We start from the raw sequence: 25,906 nt of genomic DNA on the forward strand, positions 1-25,906 counted from the left end.
TCCACCTCAGTTTGATGAAATTTTCTGGAAATTTCAAGTTTCAAAAATCTACTGGAGGCTCCAGTAATTTTCAAAAAAGTCGCTGGAGGCTCTAAAATGACTTGAACACACCTGAAGTCGTTTTCAGAGGGTATTAAAATGGGAGTGCAGAGTAATTTTCAGCTTTCCATCTCCATCTGATGAAATTTTGTGAAAATTTAAAGTTTCAAAAATCTTCTGGAGGCTTTAGGAGTTTTCAAAAAGTCGCTGGAGGCTCCAAAACGACTTGAAATTTACCTGCAGTACTTCGTAGCGTATTGAAATTAGTTTTTAGAATAAATTTCAGCTTTACAACTCCAATTTGATAGAATTTTATGGGAATTTCGAGTTTCAAAAATCTGTTGGAGGCTCCAGAACTGCTCAAAACGGGTTGAAACCGTTTTCAATGGATTTGGCATGTCGAACATAGGGTATATCCCAAATTTCAGCTTTCTTGGTCAATTTGGTAAAATTTTGATTTTTGCCTCATGTTTGGCCTAAATTCAATTTTTAAAAATTCACCAAAAATCGAAAAACGCACTTTAGCACTCGAAATTTTGACTTTTTCGATCTACCTTTGTAAAGCTTGAAAATTTTCGTGCTAGTCCTATGTTGAGACGCAAAATCTGCGATTTCGGCTGACCTGTCAATCAAAATGGCCGCCATTTTGTGAGTAAGGCAACTTTTTTTTGGGCAAGTTTGCTTTAAAATGTTCCTTAGGATGTCCCGTTCAAGAAAAAAGTTGGGGGGTGCAATTACTCCTATTGTCATATGCCGGACTATTGATTTTTGGAAATTGTCATTTTAAAAAAGAATAGCAATTTTATTTAAAAATTTGTGTTTTATAAAAGTGCAATGTCATTTGATCTACATTTTTTTTTTAAAAAAACCATTCTTTAAAAAGAGTGTCACTTTTTAAAAAAAGTTTTATTTGTTTCAAAGAGTCTATTTTTTGAAAAAATGAGGTATAATTTTTCTCAAATTGTTTCATTTTTTCAAAAACAATTGCAATTTCTTTTGTGCATTTTTGCGATTCATGTGTCATTTGTACCTTTGTGTCTTTTTTTAAAAATTGAAATTTTCTTTACAAATTTTACATCATAAAAATGCCCTTTTTTTTAGGGAAAAAAGTTGTTTACGAGTAAATATTTCGAAAAGAGTCATTTTTTGTCAAAAAGTGTCATTTATTGTAGAGGGTCACTTTTTAAAAAAGTATCACCATCTGTGATTTTTTCAAAAAAAAAAAAAAAAAAATGATTTTTTTCAAGAACTGTTTATTTTTTTATAAAGGGGCCATTTTTAGAAAAAATCACATTCAAAAAAAATATTTTCACGTTTTGTACACGTGTTTATTTTTTATTTAGGCATTTTTATTATTTACTTTTACTTTTTGAAAAAAATGTGTCATTTTAAAATTTAAAGTGTCATGTCACTTGACGAGTCGTCTGCAAGGTTTCGAGACTCTTATAAGTTCGAATACCCACTTCCTTTTTGGATATGATCCCTCAGTACCTTTCCAGCTTCTGAAAAAATTGAAAAACTTATTGTAAAAATGTTGAGGGTGGCTCCTACTTTAAAGTTTCACTTTCTTCTACTGTCCGACTGCCCCTTCCATTCCCTTGAAATCGTTGGATTTTATGAGAAAGTAATTCGTTATGTTTGTAGTTTTACTCTAAGTTCAAAAAAGGTCGTGCCCAGAGCTCCCTTTCATTATTATCGAATAATTGTCGATAGGTATTTGCTATTCGAGTTTGCTACCTACCATAATTGATGAATATTTTTAAAGATCTCGTTTCCTGAATTTCATTTTGAATAAATACAAGTTATTACTCGAGAAAAATTATGCAGCTTTATACACGAAAATAATTATAAAATAAATACTGATTATTGAAAGCGATCATTTACTTTTGAAATCCTCATTTTTTTCATGCTTTTTTCCAAAATTTTTTGATTTTTTGGTCCCTTATGTTTTGATTTTGAAAAATGAGGCTCATAAAATTATCTCTCCCTTTAATCTACCATCTCGAAGTAAAAACAATGATTTTTTTAGACTTGTGAAATTGTTACCACCTGCCTCCCCCTTCTCGTTTTCCTTCGTCTTCTCATTTATTTTCAAAAGAAAAATTCAGTTATTTTTTGCATTAGCTCGCTCATTCGATTTTTTTTTTTGATTTTGAATAAATATTTTTATTAGACCCATTCGAAGGAATTTCGGAGTACCACTGTCAGACTTTGCAACAAGTTTTGGAATTTCTTCGATCATTTCAGCTCGATATCCGGGTCGTAATATTGATTAGGCTGAGATTCAACTTTGATCTGCACCTGTTTTCTCGGATTCAGATTAATCCCGACGTATTTGACTGTTTGAATATTACGAACATTTTGCAAAACATGTTCGTAAATTTTCGCCTCAGCCAGAGCAATAAGAGCTGAGGAAGCATCGACAGTACACTTGAATATAATAGCTTCGTCCCGATCGAGTAAAATTAAATCAGGCAAGTCGTCCGATTGCTGGGAAAACCTATCGCACGAGTCGATATAAATCGCGAGGTAATTGATAGTCTGACGCAGCAATAATTGATCAACTTTACGAGGAGATCTCGGAGCCAGAAACCTGGTCAACGTTACAGCTAATTCGTTCGTATTGTTTTGATCGTACAAGACGAATCTTCGGAATTGCTCTATTAATGGTTTGGCTTTATGGGCTTCGGCGACTCCCAACTTGAGTCTGTAGTTTCGAGACAGGATGACCCTTATTTCTTGGGCGATTTGTCTGTTAGGGAATCTCAAATAGACTGTTTCATCTTGAGTATAGTCTGTGGTCAAGTACCCAGTGCTGAATAAGTAAGATAAAGCCAGAGCTGGGAAATTTTCGGGCACCTTGTTGTAATCGTTCATGAAATTCTGTAATCTGAGGAAATCGGTGGCGTTGAATCGGAGATCTGCCTTATGAATGGAGATTTCGTTACCGTAAGTTAGAGCTGTGCATGTTTCCTTGAACGAGGCTGCTTTGAGGAATTGGCTTAAGTATGATTCGAGTAAGTCGCTCTGGGACCAGTAGTTTTTGTATTTTTTCTCGTCCAAGAAACTGGAGAACGAGTGGACGTTGTAGATTTTTAGAGAAGGGTTGTTGGTAGGTTGATAACCGAAGTAGAGGTTTCGTACTTTACCTCGGATGTCTTTCGAAACATTACGATAGTCGAATAACCAACCAGCTTCGATGGCTGTGAACCCGAAGTATTCGTAGAATTGGTCGTCGACGCAGGTCCTAGGGTAAGGTATTTTATACTCGTAGAATAACTCTTCTTTGTATAGTCTCAGGTTGCCTGCCAGAACACCTTTTTTAATATGAGGATTCAATTTGAACGTATCGTGCAGAAAGTTCTGATAAAACTGGATAAATTTCTGTTTTTCAACATTCGGTGCATCTTTGTTACGTAATACGTATTGCAAAGGAGCATCGTAATCGTCCATCAAGATGACGACAGGTTTACCGAAATGATCGTGGAGCATTTTCGACAACAGAACGAAACTCGAATGCAGTTTATCCAGCGCCATGTAATCTTTGGCGGTCATTTTCTTAAACCAGAGTAAAAATTTGGCGTATTTTTTCATCTGCGATTTACTATGTCGAGTATCATTACGAGCTTTTTCGAAGATATGCTTGAGGTAATCGTGCGAACGAAACGTGCCACTTATAATGGCTCGAATGCTTTTTAAAAAATTGGTAAACGTGCACCCTCGACTGAGAGTGAGCTCCATTTTCACGTGTATCATGGGGTATTGACCCTGGTGCTCTTGGATGAATTCGGGGTAATTGGAGATGAGCAATGGTTGCTGTAATCGACCTTTAGTGTAATGCAAAGTGTACTCTCCGGATTCGAAGAGGATTCGTTGTTTGGTTTTGTTCTTCTTCGACAAAGGTCGGCCTCGTTTGTCTAGTTTCATTTGAAGGAATAACTTGAGCATGTCCATGTTGACGGATTTGGCCCATTTGTGAGGTCGAGTAATCAGGATGACCTTTTCTTTGTGATCCATGATTTCTTTAATCAGCATTGTTTTGTCGATGAATGCGTCGCTGTTTTTCACCAGTCCGAGGAAGTCGCTGGCGTCGGTGATTTTCACGCTGCGTCGTTTTGTCTGTTTGCTGAGTGCGGTTTTGTATTCGGTCGAAATGCTGGGGTCGTTGGCGCAGCATGATACGTGGAGTGTGATCGAGTATTCCAAAATGAATATCAATAATAACAGATATGGAGCCCTGCAATTCGAGTAAAAATATATTATCACAGATGTGGAAGGGTTCTTGAATTTTAATGAAAAATAGTATAAATCGATGTCGGAATGTTTAATTAGTAGTATTCGCTCGTAGGCTTGTGTTCATGTAGATATTTTAACGTTGAAGTTGATGTGAAACGGCAGGCAGAGGTTATCGATTTTGAAACTACATAGAGAGAAGCACTGTAATAAAACTTACTTTGGCATACTGAGGTGATCATATGATCCAGGTAAAAATGAACCACCTAAAGAAAATATATTCGTCGAAAGAACGTCATCAATCGTACTCGTAGGAAGTGACGCTAATCTGATCGCGTATCTACTACTTCAACTGATAAAAATACGATTTTTGTAACGAGTTGATAGGTTGATTAAAGACTGTACGTCTTTTAGGTACTCTTTCGTAACAGGAAGATAAGGGAAATTTTAGAATTTGAACAGCGAAGTGATCCAGTTTGGTCAGGAATAATTCTATCCAAGATATTCGAAGATTTGATCAGTTCTGATCAGAACTATTCAGATCTTATTATTACGTACTAGATTCAATTTCAACAGGTCAAATTTTTTTTTTTTTTTTTTGACATTTTTTTATACTGGGCGTGTATAATTGCCAGGATTTTTACGCCCAGTTTCGAGGGGTTAGTCTAGATTTGGTTTGAAAGATTGATTTCTTTGATGTATTTAAGAATGTTTTCCATCTGTTTGATGTTGTCAGGAATTGTAGGGTTGAGTTCTGAAATGTTTAAGGATTGGCGTTTTGTTTTGAGGGAGGGACAGTAGAATAGAAGGTGTTGAGTGGAGATTATTTCAGAGTTACAGAATTGACAGGTGGGTTTAGGAGCTTTGGTGTACAAATGGCTGTGGGTTAATTTGGTATGACCAATTCGGAGGCGGGTGATTATAATTTCTTCTGATCTGTTTAGGTGACTAAGGTGCTTCCAAGGGAGGATTGATTTTTTGTGGGTAAATAGTTTGTGATTTGTTTTTGAGTTCCATAGGTTTTGCCAATTGGAGTTTTGGATGATTTTTAGAATGTTAATAACATCATCATGGGTCACAGAGAAAATTTTAGAGGGGGTAACAGCTGATTTAGCTGATTCATCTACTGCCTGATTTCCTTCAATGCCTACATGACTTGGGACAAACATAAATTTAATAATTTTGTCAGTAGTCTGAAGTTTATAGATGATTTGATGGATCTTATGAACAAGTTGATGTTCAGAAGATTTGTTTTGAATTGATAAAAGAGCAGAGAGTGAGTCTGACTGAATCAGGAATTTTTTGTTCGGGCTTTTTGAAGTAGAGATCTTTTGTAGGCAATGGAGTATAGCAGAAACTTCTAAATTGAAAATTGAAGAATATTTATGAGCTGTGAAGTTGGTAATTTTACCATCAATAGAAAAAGCATAGCCTGCATATTCAAACTCATTTTTAGAACCATCTGTGAAGCATAAAATAAATTCATGATATTCTGCTATGATCTCAGTATATTTTTCTTTGATGAAACTAGATGGGTACTCATTTTTTTTGTATTGGGATAAGGATAGATTGATTTCTGGTAAAATTAATTCCCAGGGAGGAAATTCATTGTACTCGGAAGTGAGGTCTAATAGGTTTACATGGTAATTTCCTAAAGAATTTTGGAGAATACAGGAGTGATTTTCAGAATGGTTTGAAATATTTTGAATTTGTTTTTTGATTAAAGTTCTGACTGGGTTTGTTGGATTTGTTGTTGCTGATACAATGAATTTATTAGTAATATAGAAATTCCTGAAGTTTGGAGGGGGTTCACTAGCCTCACAGTAGATGCTGTCTATAGGAGAGGATGGTAATGCTCCAATACATAGGCGTAAGGCAGCATTTTGTATTACTTTAAGGATTGATAGGTTTTTATCTGATGCACTGATATAGGCTGGACAGCCATATTCTATTTTGCTTCTAATTAGAGATCTATATAACTGAAGTAAAAGGGATCTTGAAGGGTTGTATTTTGGATTTTTAATCACTTTCAATAGATTTAGGGTTTTCATTAAGTTCTGTTTAATGGATAAAAAGTGAGGTGTCCATTTGAGCTTGCAATCGAAAATCAATCCAAGGAATTTTGTATTTGATTTGAATTCTAGTTTTTTACCTTTGAGGGTTAGGGAAGGAAGTTCAATTTTGTTTTTTCTAGAAAAAAGAATGCAATGGGTTTTAGACTGTGAGAATGAAAGACCATTTGAATCTGCCCATTCTTGAATTTTATCAAGGGTTTCTTGGATAAAGAGCTGTGCTATTTGTAAGTCTTTGAAACATAGGGAGATGTTCATATCATCTGCAAATAATCTTAGTGACATTGGAGGAGGGATAATGCTATGAATACTATCAATAAGGAGAATAAAAAGAGTTGTACTCAATACAGAGCCTTGTGGAACACCATTTTGAATTTCATATACTTGTGATAAGGTATTATTTATTCTAACTTGAAATTTACGATCAGAAAGAAAATTTGCAATGAAGAGAGCAAGATGTCCTCGAATTCCAATTGAGTGGATTTTTTCAAGAATTTTGTACCTCCATGCTCTATCATAAGCCTTCTCTAAGTCAAAGAAAATTGAAATAACACTTTCCTTATTTTCAAAGGCAGTGGAAACCTCTTGTTGAAGAGAAAAAAGATGATCAGTGGTGGACCTTTTCTTACGAAAACCACTCTGGCTATTATTGAGAGAGTTTGTAGATTCAATGAACCATACAAGTCGTTTACTCACCATTTTTTCTAAAATTTTGCAAGGTACAGAAGTAAGAGAAATTGGTCTATAACTAGAAGGGGACGAATTTTCTTTATTTGGTTTTAGGATTGGAATTATTACAGCATTTTTCCATGAGTTAGGGAAAGAGTCTGAAAGCCAGATTCTATTAAAGAGATTTAAAAGCTGTAACTTTGCCTGCTCTGGAAGGTATTTTAGCATAAAAGGATGAATATTGTCAGGACCAGGGGAGGAATTTTTAATGTTGTGATTCAGAACATAATCAAGTTCATCCATATTAAAAGGTAGGTTGTAGTTTTCAAAGTTATCTGAGTTGAAATTTAAAGTTGATTTTTCAGTTTCTACTTTAAAGTTTTGGAAATTAAGGTCATATGATTCATCTGCTGAAACATTGGCAAAGCATGTAGCAAAAATATTAGCAATATCTTCATCTGAGGTGATCACTGTGTCATTGTGTAGAAGGAATGGGATATGAGAAGGAGTATAAGAACCTTTCAAAATTTTAATACTCTGCCACATTTTTTGAATGGATATATTTTGGGTAATAGATAGCATAAATTTATTCCAGCTTTCTCTCTGTTTTGACAGATTGATCTGGCGTGCAATAGCTCTCTTCTTTTTGAAGTTTATTAGGTTTTCTAAAGTAGAATTATTCTTATATTTTCTGAGTGCTTTTTTTCTATCTTGAATGGCAACTTTTAGATCATCACACCACCATGGTACTACTTTTTTAAATGGTTTGTTGGATGTTTTAGGAATGCTTAAAGTAGCTGCTTGAATTATAGATTCAGTGAAAAGTTGGACAAAGGAATCCAAGTCATGATTTTCATCATCAACTAATGAAATTAAATGATTAAATAGAGACCAGTTAGCTTTCCCTACTATCCATTTTGGGAACCTTTCTGGGGGAGGCCTCCCTTTTGAAATCTAATCAAGCCAGAACAGATCAAATCCGATGCAAACTTTGAGTTAACTTCAGATCTGAATCTGATGAGGTGAAATCGAATCCAGAAAATTCCGAGATCTAATCAGATCTGGAGTCTGATCAATTCTAATCAGGTTAGATTGGGATTGGATTCTAAAAAATTTCATTATTTTTTGGTGTTTTTCGACGATTCTAATGTTTTTGTTATTTGGGGGGGAGGGGGGAGGGGGTGTGTTTTTACATCTCGAGTCGTTCACAACCAATTGGCGATTGAACAAACTGATTGGTTTCTAAATGATTCATTCGGTCGCGAACGAGTTGATCAATAGTTACTGAATCATTCGCGAACGAATCGATTCGTTCAAGTGACTCGTTCGCGAACGAATCGATTCATTTACTCAATTTTTGATGAATCATTCGCGAACGCATTGGTTCATTTACTCAATTTTTGATGAATCATTCGCGAACGAATCGATTCGTATAATTGACTCGTTCGCGAACGAATCGATTCGTATAATTGACTCGTTCGCGAACGAATCGATTCATTTACTCAATTTTCGGTGAATCATTCGTGAACGAATTGAATCATTTGTTGTGAATCATTCGCGAACGAATTGCACTTTCGGTAACTACTATGAGCGATTCTCTTATTCTCTTTTTCACAGGTGAAAATCATACAAAATATTATACTTAGGTACAATTTGAAAAAAAATTAGTTGACAATTGACTTTTTGATATTATGTCAGATTTTTGAAACCTTGAAAGAAAATCATTATACTTTTAGGACTTTGATTGCAATACATGATTATTTTGTCTGACTTTTATGTACCTAATGCTCATCTTTTTCATCTATTTAAGGGCGCTTTTTTTTGGCGAATATCTCTAGTACAAATATTTTACTACTTTTTAGTGGTTTTCATGATTCTAATGCTTTTTGAGTGTTACCTTTACTTTTTTTATACCGGTTCCTATTTAGGGTATTATTCTAACGTTGGTTATACATTTTTTGTAGAACACTTTTTTTAATTTTTTCTTTCCTACAGTAGTCCAATTAGGACATTAATATCTAAAGAATTATCAACATCTTATCACTGTTCAAATTAATATGTTTGAAAATCCTAAGGATAGTTACATTTTTTTACTTGCCCTTCCTCTACTTTACCAACCTATCACAAAATTATCATCTAAAGATTTTTATTCTGACTGAATACCTCCTACATGACTGAATACCTCCTACATTAACATGACGATGAATTATAGTTTAAATAAGAATCTGTTTGTTTGCGCTCAACATTGTTGTAGCACACATCTTATCCACATGGTTTAGTAGTTACTTAATATTTGAAAAAAAAAGAATCATGTTTTCAAACTATTTTTTATTTTTTTTCTCAATTCTTTTGTGTGTTTTATGTATTGAAAGCTCACCAACAAAATCTGAAATTGATTTAGTAAGTGTACTCTTACTTCTAATTTTTTTTTAATATTGAGGTGCCTAATTGGTAACGTTGCCTTGATATGTACTTGTTGTCTAAACTACAGAAATGTAACTTCTTAGCTGTAGAATACTTATTAATGTTAATTTTCAAGGCGCAAGAGTCCATTGAAGAACGTTTAAAGGCATATTCCAATGATAGCGATAAAATAAGATATTTAATTCAGAAGATGGCCAAAGATCGTGTATCACATAAGCAAGAGCTCATTGATGTCGTTGCAAAAGTATGTCGGCAAGGAGCTAAAGAAACAGTTCGCAAAGAAGTAAGTTGTAGTAACCTATAACACAAATACCAGATTTCCTTGCATGTAGCCTATTGAGGTTGCAACCTTCGGAACTAATACCCCTATTTCAACTAAAGGACACTAGCGCGGCACCTGAATTTGCATTTAATTGAGGTAGCAACTTTTGGAACTATACCCCTATTTCAACTCTTATCCTTTGTTATCATGCAAAACGACACTAGCACGGCATCAGAGGTTGCAGCCTCAATAGACCTGTGTAAGTCAACAAATGTCCTATGAGTTTAGTTTCATGTTCATGTGTTAACTTAGCACACTGTTGGGCTTAGTCTGAAAGAAGCTTTGGATCCTGTACTCCGCGCATGTTTAACCAGCAAAGCATTGGATGTCCTGGAGAGGTTTGCATTCATTTATGACCTGTACAAAAGTACTGACATGGATTGGTACGAGAAATGGGCGTTTGCGCTCCTTATGTTCAACAATACAATATTGGAGAACATCCGTGCAGATCTTCAACGGTCAAACTTGAGCTATGAACAATTTGCTGGTGCTGCATATGAAATACATTCCTTGATCCCTGAAGAATATGTTAAACCAGTCCTGCAAACGTGTACTTCATATCCATTACCAACGAAGAAGGAAGATATTGAAACCTTCTGCAGCTTCCTAGACATGTATCTAGCAAATAAATATAATGAAACCGTAGCCAGTTCACTCAAACAAGCTGCAGATTTGGTCTGTTTGAGCACCTTCAAGTACCACAAAGAGATTGAGCACACTAAAGCAGCTGAGAAAGGTATGTAAACATTGTAAAATGCCAAATTGTATGGGTATTGTTTTTTCTTTGGTTCTCAGTACTTTTAATTTATATCAACAGTCCTTCCTATTTTCATTTTTCAAATTAACTTATTCATCTGTATGTTTTGAAATATTATGTGTTACAGCGAGGCGGTACGCAGCGACTATCATCATTGAAGATGGTATGTAAAGTATGTAAATTGTTTACAAAGTGTGGTATATAGAGGTGAAAAATGGCTTGGTACATATGTATTTTGATAGAAGGGTTGCAAACAAAATTCAGTTACTATAGGATAGGTACTTACAGAGGGGAGAAACAAGTTTTTTCATTTTTTTGCCCTTGAATAACATACCTATTTCCACTCCCTTTTCTCTTGACTGACCTAGGAATCTGCAGTTTTACATGTATGTACAACTAAAGGGTGCCCTGCCCTAGATGTGCATTTTGGCTGTTTAAACCTCTCCTGCCTTTTTTTCAGCTGCAAAGAGTGAACTTTTGTACATTTTAGAACAGTTTTTAAATTTTGTGTGTGTCGTTGCTGAAGCCTCTCCAAATCAGTGTAGGAGACTTCTCATTCCTTGGTGAATATTTTGCAAATCAATTCCAATTACTGTACTTACTTGTCTGTAATATAACATGTTGCAGATTATCAAAGGGGAAACTTATAAAGATCTTGTAACAAAGTTAAAATCAAAGCGTATATTACCAGCAAAGACATGGGATACACAAAGCTCAGATGAAATGGACATAGTGTTTCTCCTCATTTGTAAACCACCCTTGTCAATGGTGCATGACCTAGCAACACAAGTACCTACCTACATAAATAATAAAACCACAGCAACAGCAGAAATTATATTTTTAGTTTTCTTAATGCAGTTGCTATTGTTTTCAGATAAAACACGAATTGAGTGTACAGTTCCCTGGAAAAGTGGTGAGGTTGATAAAAACACCCACATCACAAGTTCTTGGGGCAGAGGAGTAACATTCCTCAGTAAATTAATTAGGAACCAGTAAAAGCTAAAATTGAATTTTTTAAAGTAATAATTGTAAGCATACAATTTTTTCTTTTAAAATTGGTTGATCAATTATTATTCTTTTAATAAGTTTGAATTTTAGATGATATTTTCTACTCTAATCCATTTTATTTTAAACTATTCTTTTAATTATATTGTAATTTAATTTGTACTTTATACATTGAAAAAAAAATTATAGAAGTTTTAGTAATGGCTAGTAGATGATAATCAAATGATTACTCATTTTAAAAATTGAGACAAAAAACTTGTGATTTTATGTAAAGTTTTTTTACACTGTTATAACACATTTCTAACTCATTTCATGCCTGCTTAGTAAATTTCTTTTGAAACATCAATTCTTTTTGATAATATTTTTACAATGTAATTTCATTTAGGTTTTAGATACCTACAGCTGATCATTTACTTTCTTTCTCAGTTTTTGAAGTTTGTGGGTTTGTTTTTTTTTTAATTTTTAGTTTTCAAGTTTAGGTGTTGGATTGCTGCTGAAAAAGTTATTGCATATTGTAATGAAGAGGACTCAGTGTGGTCTAATGAATGTATTGGACAGTATATTCATACATTATATTGCCTTATGGCGTGTGCCTACGTGCTGATTAGCACTGTAGGTGCATGCCTATTTTGTTTATAAATATTCCTACTACAAATTGGTTACGCCCGCAGGTTATCAGAATTTGTCACACAGCTGTTGAAGGTTTATAGTGTGAAGCAAGGTCTGCTCTATTTTGTGATGTGATGAGGCCAAGTTTATACCTTGTAATTTTGTCTAGTCCACACCTGCAGTTTGTGGAGTGTAGATGTGTTTCATTCACTTTTGCCTTGATTATTTGGTTTTATTGTTGAATTTCAGATCTTAATATCAGTTAGTAGATGTGTTCCCATTCTACAATTATTACTTATCAAATATGAAATGCATGGTGTGGATGTTTCCAAATGTGATATCTACTAATGCAAATAATGTGCTTTTCCTGCATGCTGAGGGTAAGTGATTTCCAAAATGCATGTTCATTTAAGTATGTAGTTTGATTTGTTTTATGGGATCCTGCAACCATGTTTACTTGTATGTTTTAAGGGGTTTAATTTCACTATAGTAATTAGTATATTGCTTATTCAGTTATCTTTCTCTTTGAAGTGTTTTGTGTTGAAGCAATTTCCTGTTGTTCAGTTTAAAATTACCTCATTTGATTCAAAGGTTGTGACATTGTGAGGTGACACTACAAAGCATAGCATAGCATTATTCTAAAATGTGGTGTCTCAAATTCTAATTTCTGATTCAGTTGATGAGCATGGGAAGGGTGGGCATAGACCACCTCTCCCTGTCTTAGCCAGTGTTTAGTTAGTATGTATTGATTTAGTTTTCTATTTTAGGTTATAGTTTCCAATGCAAGAATGAATCTCACTATAAAGTTTTATTTTGTGGAAATTGGATTGTAACTTATGAGAATCTCACACGCATTAAGCTGTTTTGCCCGTAGTCTCCAGAGTGTTAAAATCTGTAAGTAAGTAAGTAATGTTTTTAAACTTCATAGTCATCTATACCTACTTAGATGATCTCATTTCATTTTTGTGGTATCATTTGTTTCATTGATTCATGGGTGTTTTTTTCAGGTTTTTGTTGAGCAAGAAGATCCAGAATGCTTTGTTGAAGAATTTCTCTACTTTTTATTGTGGTGAAGCAAATGCAAAAGAATGTTGCAAAACTTGGAGCTTTGGGGTAAGTAAGTTACACATTCCTTCATGACTTTTTTCAACTTCAAAGTTTATTTGTACCCAAATGATTTCCTTTCATTTTTTTGTGTCATTTGTCTCATTGATTATGTGATTTTTCAGGTTTTTGTTAATGTTAATCAAGAAGATCTAGAAATGCTCAAGGAGTTTCCCTACTTTTTATTGTAGTGAAGCAAATGTGAAAGACTGTTGCTAAACTTGGAGCTTCAGGCCTCAGGGTAAGTAACTCATTTCCTTGTTTCTTGGTAATTTTGAGTGATTTTAAATGTGCTAATTTTTTAAGCAATTTTATTATTCTTGTTTTTCTGTAATTTTAATACTTGGGAGTTTAAAAGCTGCTTGGTGCAAATTATGTTCTAATTCTAGCAGTTATTAAATGGGTTTTGATTATTTCAGGGAAAAGCTGCTTGGTGCAAATCATGCTTTAACTTCAGTTATATGTAGTTACCTTCTTAGATGGTTTTTAATCATTTCAATGGTTTTTCTTTTTGGTCAATTCTCAGCACATTTCAGCAAAAATTTCATCAACTCTCATATAATTAATAATCTAGTGATGCCTTAATTTAATACCTACTTTCACATTTATTCCTTTTTGTAATCTTTATTTTCCTTTTTTTTCCCAGTACATGGGTTGTAGGAGTTTTACTATCTTGGCAGATCCATCAAAAAACATGTGGGGAGTGATTTCCATACACAATGGGTAGAATTATTTTTCTAGGATCAAAGGAAGGTGTTTTGTTTCAATCTGAGTGAGGCAAGTTTCTTGTAATTTTGAAAATTCTTCAAACTTCAGAAGTTTTATTTTCCATTTTAAAATCACTGGTATTTTGTTTACTTATCTCACTGGTTTTTCATTTTCAGGTTGTAGTACTTAGCCAATTTGGCTAGCTAGCCAAATTAGCACCTTGACCACGCCTATTGTTACCAGATTGGTAAAGGGTTGACATACGAGTATACTTATATTGACTAATATTAGCAGTGGCTTAAAGGCATATACTTCCTACTCTTACAATTTTATGTCATTTAAGATGTTTTCAACACTTTTTGCAAATTTCACTTTTCTTCTAATGTTTTTGTACCTATTATAACGTGTTTCCTCAAAATTTTCATGCATGCTCAGTAAATTTTTTTGAAAATTCTATTTTTTGGTAATTTTTCAATATTTTTCAACACTTAAAGTTGAAAATTTATAGGTATTTCATCAGTTTTGGTGCTTTATTTACTTTCCAAAGTAATTTAAACAATGTTTCCTGCATTTTTTAAAATTTTCTTGAAATTTTATCAATTTTTCATGATTCTTAGGCATATATATTGGCGTTTTCACTTTGGTTATTCAGGTTCCAACAACTTTTCCTCGCATTTTTGCCGAATTTTATTTTTCACTGTTTTTTGATGGTTTACATTATTTTACTGAAAGTTTGTCACATGTGATTAATTTGCTTCCTTTTTTTCTGTTGCAAATTTCAGCATTTTCAATATTCATGTTTTGTTTTGTCCATTTTTTCTCTGTGCATTTCGTTGTATGTAATTGGTTTTCCTATTAAGTACTTATTCAGTATGCATTTTGTTGTAAGGTGCACCGGGGTAAGTTGGAATTCGGGGTAAGTTAGAAAACTTGCTCTAGCGCCTAGAGGTTTATATCTGGCGAAGTGCCACTAAAGGTGACTTGAGGGTACTACCCCTACTTCATCACGGCATAAAAATTTTCGCAATTCAGTTTCATTTTAGATGTCTTTGGTTCAATTGTATTTTGTTGTTGTTTTGAACTTATTTTGAATTTGGTCTAAAATACAGACTTTCTATTTCTTAGTTTTTCGCATATAGCGGACGAACCGTGCGTCCTAGTGAAAATCTGATGAGAGTAATCTCAAAGAGAATTAAATTCTCTACAATTTTGTTTTCATGCAATTTTTCTAGGACGCTCGGTTTGTGATCTACGCCTCTGCAAAGTTTAGCCTGTTCTGACTTCCCCCAATTGGGGTAAGTCAGGACAGTTTATATTTTATTCCACTGAGCGAAAGCTTCTGTGTTAATCGCGCTCAAATTTTTACCATAGGTTAAGAACTCTTATGGGAACCTACATAATAAATTTCATCCATATTGGTTCATTAGAAGGGGAGTAACAGCTGGTCAAAGTTGAAATTGTGAAAAATAATTCTGACTTGCCCCGGTGCACCTTAATTGGTACATTACATTTATTCAGTAATCATTTTAAGTGACTGCTTGACTTAAGAATGTGGTGCTTTATTTATCCTGATTGTTCTACACTTTTTTTCTGGTTAGGTATGCATGTACTAATTAAATTTTTTACTTCAGGTAAGTAATATTTTGTACATAATGCATGCTCATTGTTCATATAGGTATTTAATCTGATGAAAACCTTAAAATAACTGAGGTCTGATCAAATGTCCAGATACATTTACATAGATCCAATCAGGTATGGATCTAATCAGATTGAACTTCACCAAGCCATCAGAAAAGTGAGAAAATTAATAATTAATTATCAACATCTTATCACTGCGCAAAATCAATATCTTTGAAAGTTCTACTGATAGAGTTAAGTACATTATGTACTCGCCTTTCCTCTACTTCACCAACCTAGGTATCATAAAATTTATATCTACAGATTAATGTTTTGACTAAATGTAAATACCTTCTATATTAACATGAAGATGAATCTTATTTAAATAAGAATTTATTTTCACTGAACATAGTTGTAGCATACAATAATATGCTTACTTAATTAGTGGTCTAGTACATATAGACAATCTAATCTAAAAGAACAGGGAATCATGGTTCTATTAAGAACATTTGGTTTCTTTTTCTCAATTCATTTTTATGTCTTAAGGATTGAGAGTGCATCAGTGAAATCTGAAATTGATTTGGTAAGTGTACTCATACTTCTAATTTTTTTTGAATATTGAGGTGCCTCATTGGTAACATTGCCTTGATTATGCACTAAACTGCAGAAATGTAACTTCTTAGCTGTAGAATACTTATTAATGTTAATTTTCAAGGCGCAAGAGTCCATTGAAGAACGTTTAAAGGCATATTCCAATGATAGCGATAAAATAAGATATTTAATTCAGAAGATGGTCAAAGATCGTGTATCACATAAGCAAGAGCTTATTGATGTAGTTGCAAAAGTATGTAGGCAAGGAGCTAATGAAACAGTTCGCAAAGAAGTAAGTTCTAGTAACCTATAACAGAAATAGGTACCAGATTTCCTTGTGTGTAGTTTACAGACCTATTTAAGTCAAAAAATGTCCTACGAGTTTAGTTTCATGTGTTTACTTAGCACACTGTTGGGCTTAGTCTGAAACAAGCTTTGGATCCAGTACTCCGCGCATGTTTAACCAGCAAAGCATTGCATGTCCTGGAGAGGTTTGCATTCTTTTCTGGCCTATACAAACGTACGGACATGGATTGGTATGTGAAATGGGTGTTTGTGCTCAAACTGGTCAGCACTCCAATATTGGATAAAATCCGTGCAGATCTTCAACAGTCAAACCTGAGCTGTGAAGAATTTGCCAGTGCTGCATATATGGTACATTCCTTGATCCCTGAAGAATATGTTGAACCAGTTCTGCAAACATGCACTTCATATCATCTACCAACCAAGAAGAAAGATGTTGAAACCTTCTGCAGCTTCCTAGACATGTATTTGGCAGATAAATATAATGGAACCATAACCAGTTCACTCAAACGAGCCGCTGATTTGGTCTGTTTGAGTGCCTTCAAGTACCTCAAAGGGTTTGAGCGCACTAAAGCAGCTGAGAAAGGTATGTAAACATTGTAAAATGCCAAATTGAATGGGTATTGTTTTTTCTTTGGTTCTCAGAGGTTCTTTTAATTTATATCAACAGTCTGTTCCTTTCTTCATTCTTTAACCTACTTATCTGTGTGTTTTGGAATATTGTGTGTTACAGCAAGGAGGTGAGGTTGATAAAAACACCCACATCATAAGTTCTTGGGGCAGAGGAATAACATTCCTCAGGAAATTAATTAGGAACCAGCAAAGGCTAAAATTGAATTTTTTTAAAGTAATTGTAAGCATAAAATTTTTTCTCTAAAATTGGTTGATCAATTTTTATTCTTTCAATAAGTTTGGATTGTAAATGATATTTTGTACTTTAGACCATTTTATTTTAAAGTATTCTTTGAATTATACCTATTGTAATTTCATTTGTGCTTTATATATTGAATTGTGATTTTATGTAATTTTTAATATTTTTTTATTAGTTTTTTTATACTGCTACTACGCATTTTCAACTCATTTCATGCCTGCTTAGTAAATTTTTTTTGAAAAATCAATTCTTTTTGGTAATATATTTACAGTGTAATTTCATGTAGCGTTTTGGGTAAAGCTGATCATTTACTTACTTTCTTTCCAGTTTTTGAAGTTTCTTGTATGTAGGTTTGTTTTTTTTTCAAAATTTTTTGTTCTCAAGTTTAGGTGTTGGTTTTTGGTGTTCCATGTTTTTTTTTATCTTTGCTGAAAAAGTTGTTGCATATGAGTTACCCCACAGGTCATCAGGCAATTTGTCACACAGCTGTTGAAGGTTTATTGGTGGAGTGTGAAGCAAGGTCTGCTCTATTTTGTGTTGTGATATGGCCAGTTTATACCTGTGGTTAGTGGAGTGCAATTGTGTTTCACTTCACAGTTGATTATTGGTGGGGCATAAAACAGGGTTAGCTTTGTTGTGGCTGTGATTTTGTCGGGTGTGATTTAATACCACGACAAAAAAGGGCGTCAGCACGCCAAGCATAGGCACTTTCACGCCAGAAAAGTCATTACCACGACTAAATTGGAAATTCCCGACAATAAAGAGCTTACCCCGACATAAAAGGTACTCCAACGACAAAATAATGTATCAAACGACGAATAAAAAAATTCACGACATTTTATTGCTTTTAACTGCTATATAAGGCAATGCCCGACGACATTTTTCTATCAAAAACAGGCATTTCACCGACAGAAATAAAATTTTGAAAAATATAAATATTACACAAAAAAATGTACAAAGTTTTTATAAAAGTAAAGCTTTCGTTGATTTCGTTGGGCGACCCCTCTTCCTCTTTTGACCTAACGGGATACATTTGGCAGCTGCTGGCGGATTCACTAATTTCAATCGAATTTGCATTCCCAGAGCGTGTTTACAAATCAAGTGTTTCATGTAGTGGGGGCAAGTACATTCCTTTTCCAAAGTTTCTTTATTTATGTTGATCTTCCAAGTACCATACTGGACTCGATGAAATTCATCAAAGGTGTCCCACTGTTTTAACGATTCCTGGTATGTTGTTACTGTTTTTGGACGTCTCTCAGAACGAGAGAGCGATGAATTTACAAAAAACGTAATACTGTTCGGTTCACTGTTCGGAGTTTGAAGGACCTTGACATTTTTTAATGCCCATTGGTAGGCAGCGGTCCACTGAGCCAATGGAATCGAACGAATTTCGTTGAAATGAATGCAGTTTGGAGATGTGGGATTTCGCACCTTTGACCACTTGGCAACTAATTCGACGACGTTGTTCAAAAATTGACCCACTGGTAGGCGTTCTCGTAGCGTGTGCTCGTTTTTGATAACGGCGTTGGTTGCCTCAATACCATTATTCGTCGAGGGGTATCCTGGAGCAGCTCCTTCGAACCAATACATACGTTTTTTAATCCATTGGTCTTCAAAGTATTGAAGGAAGTCGTCCACTTTACGGTCATGTTTGCCTCTCCATTTCAGGAAGAACAGCTCAGTTGCTTTTAAGAATGAAGTCTCATCGGTGCATGTTTGCAGGGAATGGATGTCTAGCTTCAATTGCACACATTCCTTTCCTTTCTTGAGTCCCTTGAAATACGGTTCTAAATTCTTCAAGACGTGAAAGAAACACATAATGCGGACTACTGGCTCACCAAAGACACAACGAAACCCTCCTGTAATGGCTTCACTCTAGTACCGCACGCCGACGAGCTTTTTGTAGGCGGCGGCGTTTTGTAATTTTTCATCGGCGGCCGGCGGCGCGCCGACAAAAAATTCAATTTTTGGCGGCGTCTTAAATCTCCTCAAATTTGTCGGCGGCGGCGGCGCCCTCGGCGCGAGAGCAAAATTGAATACAAAAATTACCCATTTTTTTGTACTTTTAAGTTTTAAATGAAAATGTTACCTTTAAATTTTTACTTTTTTAGTTTTTTCTTGGACCCTGAGGAGGATCAAAAGGAAATTTCATGACCATAAAAATTTTATATGTGCTTTTAGAAGTTTAGAAGCAGGATAGAATCCCAAAAATTTCAGGAATGAGATTTTTTATCTCTGAGGTGAATGTCAGAAAGTTGAAAAATACAAAGGATGATAAATTTCCAGAAATTTATATTTTGAAAACTTGCAGAAACTGCAGAAAGTTTTCAGAAAGTTACTGGAAATTTTTATTTCTTCAAAGTATGAAGCAGGCGTTGAAAAAAATGTCAGTTTGAAAATGCCATTTTATCAACTACGTATGAATAACTAATAAATTTCCAATCATTTACAAGCTATTTTTCTTTCTTTCATTTTGAACAATTTTATCAATATTTTGCAGAAATTGAACGGTTTTTTTTGCCATTTTCTTTCTCTCCATTTCTAACAATTTTTCTTCATGGATTTGAAACTTTTCAGAAATAAATTTCAAAGAGCTTTCCTTGGAAAATTCTTTTGTCATCTATAAAAAAAATACCACTCATTCATTTTTGCCCCCCCCCCTCCCCATAGAATATGAAAATATTATATTACAATTTTTGAGATTCTATCCTGCATTATTTTAATGACCACATTTTTGAATTTTTGTAAAAATAACATTTCATGTTGGCTACTTCTAGAAAAAAGTAAAAGTAGAATACCTAGGTAAGCAATGTAAGCATGTCTTTTTGTCATTTTAACTGATATGATTGAATTTTTTTGAATTTTTACGCTATAAAGCAGAGAAGAAAAATCGAAAAATTTTCCAAAAGCTTTCAAAAATTTGTATTTCGAGAGATGAAAAAACAATGTTTTTTTAGAAATTTGTTTATTTTTTTAGATCAAAATTTCAGAATTTGAATGACAGGTTTTTAATATTATAGGCCCTCATAGGCCAGTTTACCACAGCTATAATTAGATCAGACAACAGAAGTTCAAAGTTGTAGCTTGAGCAAAACGAGGGCGAAACTTTCTTGAAGATTTTTTGTACTTGAATCCCCGAAAACTTCATTTCTGGGTGGATCAAAATTGAAATTTTCTATACTCAAGGACTGAAAATATTCGCCACGCCGATTAACGCCGCCGCACAAAATCGGCGGCGGCGGCGGCCGGCGTGGTTGAGAAAATCATCGGCGGCGGCGGCCGGCGTGGTTGAGAAAATCATCGGCGGCGACGGCGCGCATTATTTGACGGCGGCGGCGGCGGCTCGGCGCGGCGGCGTGCGGTACTACTTCACTCCCATCGGCCAATAGAATTGTTGGTTTCCAGTTTGGATCATATTTATTGAGAGCTTGAAATATAAAGGCAAAGTGTTCCGTCGTCTCATCTTTGCACACCGCTAGGCCAAATGGGTGGAAAATTTGGTTCTTATCACTTGTACCAAATATCATGACAGGGTACCCCTGCCAAATCAGCTTATAAGTCGCGTCTATTTGAACCATTTCTGACTTCTTAAGGTTACCCAATAAACGCACCGTTGAAATTACAATTCTGACATCTTGGTCATCGATGTCTAATGAATCGGCACATATCAAATGATCGATAACAAATGGTTCATCTTCATCACTCGGTACTTGTGTTCTGTTGCCACACCATGTACGTAACTCTTCAGCTGATATAGTTGGCTTCCCATATTTGTCGTATCGTAGTCGTTTCAAGTACGCGATCAATTTAGGTTTGGTAGGTTCGGGAAGTTTTTTTCGTCGAATCGCAGTAAGTATAGCATTGGGTTTTTGAATTCCTTCTTCAAACTTCTCTTTAACGAAGGTTTTGAGTTCAAGCGATAAACCTCTCTGTGGATCTGAATCGTGGTCACCATGACCGCAAACCGTTTCAAACAAAGTAACTTTCATGCTAGTGGAATGGTATAACAGATACACACCAGCTGGACAATCATTATTTCTGTACTTGCCACCGACGCACCGATAATCTATTCTAGTACCTTCTACCGAGGCCTTTGTCGACGATTTACTCCAAATCTTTTTATCATTTACATAAGTTTCCGCCTCTTCTGAAGCAAAAAATATTACGAGCTAGGTAAGTTGAAGTTGAATGAGAAAGCCTACCTACTGTAGCAGAAAAAAAAACCAACCTGATGATTCGAATTCCATCATCTTGGACCATTCTCGAAGTGAACGTTTTTGTCTTTTTGCAGTTGGTTCGGCAAAATCTTCGTCTGAATCACTGTTATTTTCATAAAATTCGTCTACGTACGTTAAATCCATCACAATATTACACAAAAACAACTGTAAAGTTGTCGGTACACGAACAGTAATTGAACTGATAATGGTTCGTCGTGTATGAAATTATTTCGGCGTGAATACTGCTTATCTCGTTAGTAAATCGTTGTCGTTCATAAACACTTTATTGTCGGGCTTCATCTGGCGTGCAACGTTATCTTTATTCGTCGTTCATTCATCTTTTATGAACGAAAAAATGCTCGTCGTGATGACGCCCTATTTCGGCGTGCAAAAAATATTTCCCCGATTTTGTCTAGTTCACACCTGCAGTTTGTGGAGTGCAGATGTGTTTCACTTTTGCCTTGATTATTTGATTTTATTGTTCTATTATAGATCTCAATATCAGTAAGTAGATGTTTCCATTGTGCAATTATTGAATATTGAAATGTGTGATGGTGTGGATGTTTCCAAATGTGATATCTACCAATACAAACAACGTGATTTTTCTACATGCTGAGGGTAAGTGATTTCCAAAATGCATGTTCATTTAATTAGTTTGATTTTCAATCTTCTCAACATTTTCTTGCTAACTTTTACACTCTTAGGCTATATGGTTAATTTATGGGATCATGCAACCATGTTTTTTTTAAGGAGTTTAATTTTACTATGGTAATTGGTATGTTGCTTATTCAGCTATATTTCTCTTTCCTGTTCAGTTTAAAATTACCTCATTTGATTTAAAAATTGTGAGGTGACACTGCAAAGCATAGCATTATACTAAAATGTGGTGCCTCAAATTTTAATTTCTGATTCAGTTGAAGAGAATGAGAAGGGTGGGCATAGGCCACCTCTTCCTGTTTTAGTCTGCGTTTAGTTAGTATGTATTGATTTAGTTTCTTATTTTAGGTTCTAGTTTCCTATGCAAGAATGTATCTCACTGTAATAGCTTTAACTTATGAGGATCTCATACCCAGTGATCTGCTTTGCCCTTAGTCTTGAGAATATTTAAATCTGTAAGTAAGTCATGTAAGTTCAAAGTTAGCTGTACCCATCTATATCTCATTTCATTTTTGGTGTGTTATTTGGCTCATTGATTTATATGATTTTTTCAGATTTTTGTTGAGCAAGAAGATCCAGAAATTCAGGTTTTTGTTGAACAAGAAAATCCAGAATGCTTTGTTGCAAAACTTGGAGCTTTGGGGTAAGTTACTCCTTATTTCTTAGTAATTTTTTTACTTTCATAGTTTATCTGTACCTAGATGATTTCATTCATTTTTTTGTGTGTGTCATTTGTCTCATTGATTTGGGTGATTTTTCAGGTTTTTGTTGAGCAAGAAGATCTAGAAATGCTTTGTTAAGCACTTGCCCTAATACTTTTTATCATAGTGAAGCAAATGGGAAAGATTGTTGCAAAACATGGAGCTTTAGGGTAAGTAACTCATTTCCTTATTTCTTTGTAATTTTGAGTGATTTTAAATGTGCTAACTTTTTAAGCAATAATTTTATTATTCTTGTTTTTCTGCAATTTTAATACTTGGATTTTAAAAGCTGGGTATTTCAAATCATGCTGGAATTTCAGCAGTTATTAGATGGCTTTTATTAATTATATCAGTAGTTTTTCTTTTTGGTCATTTTTGAGCACATTTCATGTTTTATTCAACAAGTTTTTTTGGTGTTTATTTAGCTTATTTAAATTTCATCAACTTTTATTTAATTAATAATCTAAATCTATTGATGTCTTAATACCTACTTTCACATTTATTTCTTTGTAATCTTTCCTTTTTTTTTTCAGTACAGTGGTTGTAGGAGTATTACTATCTTGGCAGATCCATTAAAACTCATGTGAGGAGTGATTACCATACACAATGGGTAGAATTATTTTTTTTGGGATCAATGGAAGGTGTTTCAATCTGAATGAGGTTAGTTTTTTGTATGTAATTTTCAAAATTCTTCAAAAGTTATCATTTTCCATTTGAAATCTGGTATTTTGTTTATGTACTTATCATTATTGTATGTATTTCCTCATCTACCATTCTATTTTCAGTTTTATGAATTCTTACCTACTATTCTTGTTCAAATGAAATTTGGTTACCCCATAAACATTTTTTATCTCTTGGTTTTGTATAATTTTAATTATTCTCCCCTCCACCTTGTTCTTTTTTCTATTATTGTATTGTGAGTTTGAACTTTTCTGATGGTTTTGTTTGCATGAATTTAATTCCCCCTCCACCTTGTTTTTCTGTCATTGTGAGTTTTAATTAGGTTTTAATTAGTACCCAATTTTCCATAATTTCTGAGAGTTTTCCCTTGCAACTTTTGCTAAATACTGCCAACTTTTACTAGGTTTACTACTTAGTTCTTGAAAATTTTTGATTTAAGCGCTTTAGACGTTTTTGGGTTTGTTGAAAGTTTAAACTTATTTTAGTTTTTGGGTGTGTTCATTGATATTATTCTATGCAATAATCTTTCTTTACTGTTAATGAGTTTTTACTGAGGTTCGAAGCAACATCCAAATTTCGATCAATTTTCTGCATTTTTTTTGTTTTTATTTTTTGCGAGTCCTACGAAAAAATGATTAGAAAAAATTTACCATATGAAGAGTGATATTCCAAAACTCGCTTTGTCCATTTTCACAACTTTTCAGGAAAGAGGAAAAACAGTTTCCCTTTAAAGGGATAAATTGGCTTTTTAGGCGAGTTTAGCACTTAATTTGGGTGGATTTATGATGTAGGAGTGTAGGTATACATTTCATCCACTAAATACTACAGAAAAAAAGTTCAATAAAAATGGACAAAGTGCGTTTTGGAACATTATTTTTTTTTTCAATTTTTAGTGAATTGGCTATTTAGGTGAGTTTAACACCTCATTTTGGTAGGTTGATGATGTAGGAATGTGAGTTAATACTTCATCTACCAGGTACTGCTGAAAACCCAACTTCGATAAAAATGGACAAAGCGAGTTTTGGAATATCACTCTTCATATGTGATGTGCTCTGACCAAAGGGACCTAGTGTGCGAAAAAAAAAATTTCAAGAAAAATGCGTTTAAAGTTTTACTACTGTGAATACATGTTTCTTCATGTTTTGTGTTGGTTTTTAGTTATCATTTGGCGACCTTGACATTTTTTAAACTTTTTTTTTTAGTAGTTTCAACAATGTTCTCCTTATACATTTTTGCAAGTTTTTCCATATTTTAATGAAACTTCAGCAGTGTTTGTATTTTTCAATAATTTTAATGTTTTAATGTTACCAACATTTTTTTCACAACTTTATGCAACTTTTGTCATTTTTTCCTCAGTTTTCAATATCTTAAATGATTTTAATTGTTTTCATATCATCAATGTGATTTCTTGCAGTTTTTTATACAACTTTTGCCATTTTGTCCTCAGTTTTGGACACTTTAAAAATGATTTTTTTTGGTATTTTATTTATTTTATTAGATCTTGAACATAATTTTAAGCTTTCTTTCAAATCTTATGCTTTTTTATGATGTTTGATGAATTTAATGTTCATAAATGTTCAGTTAATTTTAATAATTCTTTTGCTTCTTTCAAATTTCATGCTGTTTTTTGCATTTTATGCTATTTTTTTCAGACATTCAGTTGATTTTTCACAATTTTTGATGATTTTGGCACTTGCTTTCAATTTTTTTGCCATTCCAATGGGTTGTAAGATTTGTTTTATGTAGTATTTGTAAATTCTACCTGACATTGATGAAATTTCTTTGTTTGTGATGATTTTTAAGGATTTTAATGCTTTTAAGTGTTTTTTTTTCCATCATTTTACAATTTTTCTATAATTTTTTTAGTTCTAATACTTTTTAAAATTTATGTTGACAGTTTTAAAATTTGTTTTGAAAAATATTTATTATTCTAATCAGAAGTTCTTGTTGCCAGGTATCAATTTTTTTGAGGGTCATTCGTTTTCGAGTTGGCAGCTGCGGAGGAGGTGAACCTGAAGATAAGAACATCTTAAAAACCTCAATTTGTAGTAGTTTTATGGTACTTACGTGCATAGTTTATAACGATAGGTACTTACATTGTTGTTTGTTTCAAATTCTCAATTCCATTCTTTTATTGTGTAATTGTTATTTTAACTAATCAACTCGCCAGTGTAATCAATAAAATACAGTTCCAGGCCTAGAATTTATTTATGTACTTTGTATCAATTTTCAGCCGAATTCCAGCGATTAATTTACGAACAATGTTGTTTGCTTCATTTTTTGGCTTTAATTTGGTGATAACACTCGTATGCGATGAAATACGAAT

At 33.9% G+C, this 25,906-nt stretch overlaps 3 protein-coding genes and 1 long non-coding RNA gene across 7 annotated transcripts; 3 read left to right on the top strand and 1 right to left on the bottom strand.

Moving 5' to 3' along the window:
• Nucleotides 1-2,089: 2,089 nt before the first annotated feature.
• On the bottom strand, nt 2,090-4,641 carry LOC135846999 (uncharacterized). Its single transcript, XM_065366375.1, has 2 exons — nt 4,493-4,641; nt 2,090-4,276 (listed from the first exon to the last, which is right to left on the bottom strand). Exons 1-2 carry the CDS (start codon nt 4,498-4,500, stop codon nt 2,278-2,280), a joined length of 2,007 nt encoding a protein of 668 aa, XP_065222447.1. The 5' UTR covers nt 4,501-4,641; the 3' UTR covers nt 2,090-2,277.
• A 4,463-nt stretch (nt 4,642-9,104) lies between these two features.
• LOC135847289 (uncharacterized) lies at nt 9,105-11,774 on the top strand. Of its 3 annotated transcripts, none has more exons than XR_010559136.1 (6): nt 9,105-9,413; nt 9,553-9,720; nt 10,012-10,495; nt 10,644-10,688; nt 11,144-11,305; nt 11,391-11,774. XR_010559136.1 is itself a non-coding variant. In XM_065366755.1 (5 exons), exons 1-5 carry the CDS (start codon nt 9,324-9,326, stop codon nt 11,164-11,166), a joined length of 801 nt encoding a protein of 266 aa, XP_065222827.1. In that variant the 5' UTR covers nt 9,106-9,323; the 3' UTR covers nt 11,167-11,308. The 3 variants fall into 3 exon arrangements, 1 of the variants encoding a protein (XP_065222827.1); XR_010559135.1 differs by having other exon boundaries at nt 9,106-9,413; nt 10,644-10,679; nt 11,391-11,771; XM_065366755.1 differs by lacking the exon at nt 11,391-11,774 and having other exon boundaries at nt 9,106-9,413; nt 10,644-10,679; nt 11,144-11,308.
• Nucleotides 11,775-15,827: 4,053 nt separating this feature from the next.
• Nucleotides 15,828-17,567, top strand: LOC135847290 (uncharacterized). The gene is made up of 4 exons (XM_065366756.1): nt 15,828-16,142; nt 16,275-16,442; nt 16,556-17,039; nt 17,187-17,567. The coding sequence occupies exons 1-4, from the start codon at nt 16,050-16,052 to the stop codon at nt 17,195-17,197; spliced, it is 756 nt and encodes a 251-aa protein (XP_065222828.1). The 5' UTR covers nt 15,828-16,049; the 3' UTR covers nt 17,198-17,567.
• A 4,384-nt stretch (nt 17,568-21,951) lies between these two features.
• Nucleotides 21,952-25,903, top strand: LOC135847006 (uncharacterized). 2 transcript variants are annotated; one of them, XR_010559064.1, is made up of 6 exons: nt 21,952-22,159; nt 22,547-22,653; nt 22,753-22,841; nt 22,960-23,069; nt 23,433-23,559; nt 25,535-25,903. It is a non-coding gene; the product is annotated as an uncharacterized LOC135847006 (long non-coding RNA). The 2 variants fall into 2 exon arrangements; XR_010559063.1 differs by having other exon boundaries at nt 22,547-22,666; nt 25,535-25,902.
• The last annotated feature ends 3 nt before the right edge of the window (nt 25,904-25,906 follow it).

This window comes from Planococcus citri, chromosome 5 (genome assembly GCF_950023065.1).
Source record: "Planococcus citri chromosome 5, ihPlaCitr1.1, whole genome shotgun sequence".
Lineage (NCBI taxonomy): Eukaryota > Metazoa > Arthropoda > Insecta > Hemiptera > Pseudococcidae > Planococcus > Planococcus citri.